At 44.1% G+C, this 7,492-nt stretch overlaps 1 protein-coding gene across 1 annotated transcript in view; it reads left to right on the top strand.

Moving 5' to 3' along the window:
• The window catches only part of LOC143291027 (uncharacterized), a 7,828-nt gene extending 809 nt beyond the window's left edge, over nt 1-7,019 (top strand). Inside the window, exons 2-4 of the mRNA XM_076600613.1 lie at nt 3,494-5,978; nt 6,191-6,478; nt 6,959-7,019. Coding sequence (XP_076456728.1) covers nt 3,494-5,978; nt 6,191-6,478; nt 6,959-7,019 — 2,834 coding nt within the window. The remainder of the gene's footprint in view (nt 1-3,493; nt 5,979-6,190; nt 6,479-6,958) is intronic.
• Nucleotides 7,020-7,492: the final 473 nt, after the last annotated feature.

The following is a 7,492-nucleotide window of genomic DNA, read 5'->3' as shown; positions in this document are numbered from 1 at the left end:
ATGATGATGACACGCAAAGTCATAGAGAAAACTTCTCCCGTTCATTGAAGCTCTAGAATACTTAGCTTTCGTGCCGTTTAAAAATAGACAACATTCATTCCGTGTAGATACTGTTCATTGAAGCATAAGAATACATTGTTTTCATGTATTTGCAAAACAGACAGTAGTTATCACGTGTAGACTACAGTTCGTTGAAGCACAAGAATACACGGCTGTCATGTATTTGCAAAACAGACAGTAGTTATCACGTGTAGACTACACTTCATTGAAGCACAAGAATACACGGTTGTCATGTATTTGTAAAACAGACAGTAGTTATCACGTGTTCATTACAGTTCATTGAAGCTCAAAAATACACAGCTTTCCTGTATTTGTAAAACAGAAGGTAGTTATCACGTGTAGACTACAGTTCATTGAAGCACTAGAATACTCAGCTTTCGTGCCTTTGTGAAACAGACGGTAGTTATTACGTGTAGATTAGTTTGTTGAAGTACTAGAATACATGGTTTTCGTGCCTTTGTGAAACAGACGGTATAGTTATCACGTGTAGATTACAGTTCACTGACACGAAAATTCGAAACAGAACACACAGAATGACATTAAATACACCATCGACGCGTTTATTTCACACAAATAGGTACTGAATTAACTAGAACGAGCCTACCGAAAATTCTGGACGACAATATATATCTTGATTGCAGCAGAGGTGGGTTTTTCTTATGCCCGTGGCTGGCTCCTACTCAGAGCTGAGTGTGCTATGCGTTCAAATGGGAAGACAGGGACCACATTGTCGAGTATCATCGACTTCATTTCTTTGGGTGTGTTGCTCAGTTTCCTAACACTGCAAGTACATGTATCTCTCGGGCCCGATTAATGCCGGGATATCATTGTGAAAGGAAGAGTAGTCTCGTCACATAGTTCCAAACCCCAGATGTACTTCCACAGCAGCATCGACATGACCATCATTCTCTTTTATCATCAATATAAAAAATTTTAAAATCCCCAGTTCTGTTTCCTTTCATGCCCTGTTCTCGTAACCTCAGTTTCGCCTGCTGGCCACCTATACATTGACAGTTCCCTGTAGACTGCTGGCGCTGGAACTGCGACTGATGATCCCAGGTGTGACTCGGGATGAGCGGTATGGAAGTAATACCACTGAAACGGTGAAGATGCTGGGTCAACAAACACAAAAGAAAATTTAAAAAAAATCATGATACGGAAATACGGTTTAATCCGGAAGACTTACAACATATCACTGATATAAGAGTGGAGAAAATTTCTTTGGTTATAAATTATCACGGACATACACACATATAGACACAGAGACAGCTGAATCACAGGTTAATATATACTTTAGACTCATGTTGTGTGTTACCTCACACATGAGAAAAAAAAAGCGAATTGTTAGAAATGATTTGACTGCGAAAATGATTGACTGATTGAAAATTTTGATTGCAAGAAACAAGCCCCGCATGTTTTGAATTAACAGAGTAAGAAAACATCTATCCGACTGACGATACTCCTTCTTTGGTTTCTGTAAAGTTCTTAAGAAACTGTGTTCAGTTTATGGAAAACGTCCTTCGTCAAAAACAAATAAAGATAGAAAACAAAAAAAACAAATATAGATGAATAACAAAAACCAAAGAGGGAGTACCATGATAGAATAGCAAAACTGTCTTGGTTTTGACGTATCCTGGCACGTAAAAGAAGGGGAGATCGTGTGTGACTTGGACGAAGATTTGTATTTGTATTTCTTTTTATCACAGCAGATTTCTCTGTGTGAAATTCGGGCTGCTCTCCCCAGGGAGAGCGCGTCGCTATACTACAGCGCCACCCACTTTTTTTTGCATTTTTTCCTGCGTGCAGTTTTATTTGTTTTTCCTATCGAAGTGGATTTTTCTACAGAATTTTGCCAGGAACAACCCTTTTGTTGCCGTGGGTTCTTTTATGTGCGCTAAGTGCATGCTGCACACGGGACCTCGGTCTATCGTCTCATCCGAATGACTAGTGTCCAGACCACCACTCAAGGTCTAGTGGAGGGGGAGAAAATATCGGCGGCTAAGCCGTGATTCGAACCAGCGCGCTCAGATTCTCTCTCGCTTCCTAGGCGGACGCGTTACCTCTAGGCCATCACTCCACTACATAAACACGTCCCCACCTTTTTGACTCACTTGTGTAAACAGTGTATCCATGTTTTAACCCGGTGTTCGTGTGTGTGTGTGTGTGTGTGTGTGTGTCCGTGGCCGGGTAAACTTTAACATTGCCATTTTCTCTGGAAATTCTTTGTCTGCCAAAACCAAATTTGGCTCAAACATCGTATGAAAAAAATCTTCACAGCCATACCAATGATATGTTGTAAGTCTCTCGAATTAAGCCGTATTTCCGTATCATTAACGGGTTATTTTGTTGAGATTCGTTCCGAAATCCGACAATTCTATAAACCGCTTCCCACGGAGTTGACAGAAAGCTGGTTGTGTTTGGTAAGACGACGATATGACCTCGTTTTTCTCGTTCACAATTAAAAGGAAAGAAATACAAAATTCTGGACAGAACACGTACAGTGACACCATCGACGAACTGCATATAAATATTCTATAGAGGACACTGAATTAACTGGAATGGACATAAAATTTTAAAAAAATGAATCGATCGTTTCTTTCAGCCCATTGTAGACAGGTTCGTGCAAATCTAGATATCTACCATGTGTTGCGACGTGCTTGAAGTAATGGCAACGTCTCCTTTACCACCCAAATGAAAGAATAATCGAGATATAATAAAACACACGAAAACACGTTTCAGACGGTGTTATTACGTCCAATACAATGACGTTTATTTATTGCACGCAGAAGGCAAACGACGTCAGATGCGCCGTAGCAGTGGGGATTAGTCAGCTTGCTTCAGAACTGAACATAATTCGGTCCCACTCAAGTGCTTTTTTTTTTCTCCCAAGCTTATTTTTATATAATATTTACTACAGATAACTTTTTAACGATTTTTTTTCTCTCTTTTTTTTCCCTTCTGATTCCTTTACAGGATAAAGTGCGAAGCACAAGTGAGTCTTGAAAGGCTCTGCCTCTTGTATTTATGTTTTGTAAGTAGCTTATCAGTTGTATTTTTTTGTATACGAATACCCAATGGTTTGTTTTGGAAATAAGTATGGTTTTGACTTGAATGTTTCTGGCCGAAACGTATGGGCTTTATAGGGTCGACTTTGCTTGAAAACATTGTAGATTTGAGTTGACTGAGACACTTGCTGAATGATATTTGCACGTTTGTATGCGACCAGACACACACACCGTTGACAGACTTACGGATGTTTAAAATTGTTCATGTTTCAGTTAAGATCCAAACACACATACATACGCACGCATGCTCACACCTAGACACAAGCACACACACACATTCATACGCACGCATGCACACACCTAGACACAAGCACACACACACACATTCAATAATTCGAGATTACATCCCCATGATGACTGTGCCACAGGTGCAGTGAAGGAGTCCAAACGGCCCTGTTCCCTGCGCTGTGTGTTCGGTCTGGTCAGCTCTTCACCATGTTGCCTCCCCCTCATCCACACCCTCTACAACATCCTCCACCACCCAACAGCCCTCGTCAGCCCAAAAAGCTTCAAAAACGAACCAACACGAGTTGTTTTCAACCCGAGACGTTTCAATCCTGACGGCTTCAAGAAAGACAGTTCTGAGGGGATCTTTTCCAACCCGAACCACGGCCTTCTTAGACGTTGGGGCGACAAGGTTTTCGGTGAAGTCTTACCACACGCAAAACTTATTGATGTTCGTGGTTCTCAAAGAAGTCTTCATAAACATGCCGCCCAAAACACACGCCACAAAGCATCCTATTACTTCAGACATTGGAAATTCAAGAACGACGATATCGAGAATTCCCCGAACGATGGAATGCCAGCGTTGCAAAGAGCTGGACGAGAAAGGGTCAAGTCCATACCTCGTTTTCCTTCCAGCATCCATGCCTCACGTGCCAAACCACCGGCCACAGCGGGAATATCCTCCAATCCACCGCTGGAAAAGATTGACCAGAAGACTGGTAAAGACAGCCAAGTCCACGTAAAACGACCGGCAGCTGATAAATTCCAGACTCAAGCTGGTTCTTCATCACTTCATCACGACAGGCCACGCAGCTGGCAGGGGAGACCTCGCGTCAGGACAAGACCTAAGCAGCGGAAGAACTTCGGCAGATGGATGTCCCACATCATGACTCCAGACCGACTCTCTGACCATCCTCTGGAAGAGGGAGGAGCAGGTTCTTCGGCATACAGGGGACACAACAGACACCGAAGAAGACGACGCCAAGCGCCTCCTACTACCTTGTCCATAGTCAGCACCTCAACCGTCCCCACCACCCTGTCTCTGGTCACCCGCACGTCACCCACCCCCACAGCGTCCCGCACGTTGTCCGTGGTGAGGTCCCCAGGGCCCACGCTGTCCATCGTCCGCCCAACTCTGTCACTGGCACGGGGGCCGACCACGTCACCCCCAACACTGTCCCTTGTCAGGAGGACCCTGTCCATCGTACAGCCCTCGCTATCGCTCGTCGCGGTATCCACTGTGCCCACAACAACCACGTCAACGACTGAACCAACCACGTCAACGACTGAATCAACAACAGAACCAACCACGTCAACGACTGCACCAACCACGTCAACGACTGAACCAACTACGTCAACAACTGAACCAACCACGTCAACAACAGAACCAACTACTACAACAACTGAACCAACCACGTCAACAACAGAACCAACCACATCGACTGAACCAACCACGTCAACTGAATCAACAACAGAACCAACTACGTCAACAACAGAACCAACCACGTCAACAACAGAACCAACTACTACGACTGAACCAACCACATCAACAACTGAACCAACTACTACAACAACTGAACCAACCACGTCAACAACAGAACCAACCACATCGACTGAACCAACCACATCAACAACTGAACCAACTACGTCAACAACAGAACCAACCACATCATCAACAACTTTGACAACATTGTCCATTGTACAAGGACCAACATCAACAGTACAGACAACATCAACAGAATCCACCACATCAACCACAGAATCCACCACATCAACCGCAGAATCCACCACCACAACAGAATCCACCACATCAACCACAGAATCCACCACATCAACCACAGAATCCACCACCACAACAGAATTCTCCACATCAACCACAGAATCCACATCAACCACAGAATCCACCATGACTGAACCAACCACATCAACAACAGAACCAACCACATCAACAGAACCCACGACATCGTCAACAACTCTGACAACACTGTCCATTGTACAAGGTCCAACATCACCAGTGGAGACAACAACAGAATCCACCACATTGTCAACAACAGAACCAACCACAATGTCAACAACAGAACCAACCACATCCACAACCGAACCAACCACATCCACAACAGAGTCAACCACATCAACAACAGAACCAACTACATCCACAACAGAATCAACAACGGAATCAACCACATCAACAACAGAACCAACAACATCAACAACGTCAACAACAGAATCCACCACATCGTCAACAGAACCAACCACATCGTCAACAACCCTGACAACACTGTCCATTGTACAAGGTCCAACATCACCAGTGGAGACAACCACATCCACAACAGAGTCAACCACATCAACAACAGAACCAACCACATCCACAACAGAATCCACCACATCAACAACAGAACCAACCACATCCACAACAGAATCCACCACATCAACAACAGAACCAACCACATCCACAACTGAACCAACCACATCAACAACAGAATCCACCACATCCATAACAGAACCCACCACATCGTCAACAACTCTGACAACATTGTCCATTGTACAAGGTCCAACATCACCAGTGGAGACAACCACATCCACAACAGAGTCAACCACATCAACAACAGAACCAACCACATCCACAACCGAACCAACCACATCCACAACAGAATCCACCACATCAACAACAGAACCAACCACATCCACAACTGAACCAACCACATCCACAACAGAATCCAGCACATCAACAACAGAACCAACCACATCCACAACTGAACCAACCACATCAACAACAGAATCCACCACATCAACAACAGAACCAACCACATCCACAACAGAATCCACCACATCCACAACAGAACCAACCACATCCACAACAGAATCTACCACATCAACGACACCAACCACATCAACAACAGAATCCACCACATCATCAACAACTCTGACAACACTGTCCATTGTACAAGGTCCAACATCACCAGTGGAGACAACCACATCCACAACAGAGTCAACCACATCAACAACAGAACCAACCACATCCACAACGGCACCAACCACATCAACAACGGCACCAACCACATCAACAACGTCAACAACAGAATCCACCACATCATCAACAACTCTGACAACACTGTCCATTGTACAAGGTCCAACATCACCAGTGGAGACAACAACATCCACAACAAAGTCAACCACAGACACCACCACAACCACAAGCGAACCAACCACATCCACAATGGAATCAACCACAACAACAACTGAACCAACCACATCAACCACAGAATCCACCACATCAACAACAGAACCAACCACATCAACAACGTCAACAACAGAATCCACCACATCAACAACAGAACCAACTACCTCATCAACAACTTTGACAACGCTTTCCATTGTGAAAGGTCCAACATCACCAGTACAGACAACAACAACAGAATCCACCACATCAACAACAGAACCCACCACATCAACAACAGAACCAACCACATCAACAACATCAACAACAGAACCCACCACATCAACAACATCAACAACAGAACCCACCACATCAACAACAGAACCAACCACATCAACAACAGAACCAACCACATCGTCAACAACTTTGACAACACTGTCCATTGTGAAAGGTCCAACATCACCAGTGGAGACAACCACATCCACAACAGAACCAACCACATCCACAACTGAACCTACCACATCCACTACAGAATCCACCACATCAACAACTGAACCAACAACATCAACCACAGAATCCACCACATCAACCACAGAACCAACAACATCAACAACTGAACCAACCACATCAACAACAGAATCAACAACACCCACAACAGAGTCAACCACATCAACAACAACTTTGACAACGCTTTCCATTGTACAAGGCCCAACATCACCAGTACAGACATCAACAACAGATTCCACCACATCAACAACAGAACCAACCACATCAACAACAGTATCAACCACATCAACAACAGAATCCACCACAGAACCAATGACAACAACAGAACCAACCACATCAACAACAGAATCAACTTTGACGACATTGTCCATTGTACAAGGTCCAACATCAACAACAGAATCAACCACATCAACAACGTCAACAACAGAACCAACCACATCCACAACGGAATCCACCACATCCACAACAGAACCAACAA

Source organism: Babylonia areolata, chromosome 16, assembly GCF_041734735.1.
Source record: "Babylonia areolata isolate BAREFJ2019XMU chromosome 16, ASM4173473v1, whole genome shotgun sequence".
NCBI lineage: Eukaryota > Metazoa > Mollusca > Gastropoda > Neogastropoda > Buccinidae > Babylonia > Babylonia areolata.
The sequence above is the reverse complement of the archived record's forward strand: the minus strand, read 5'-3'. Positions and strand labels throughout refer to the sequence as shown.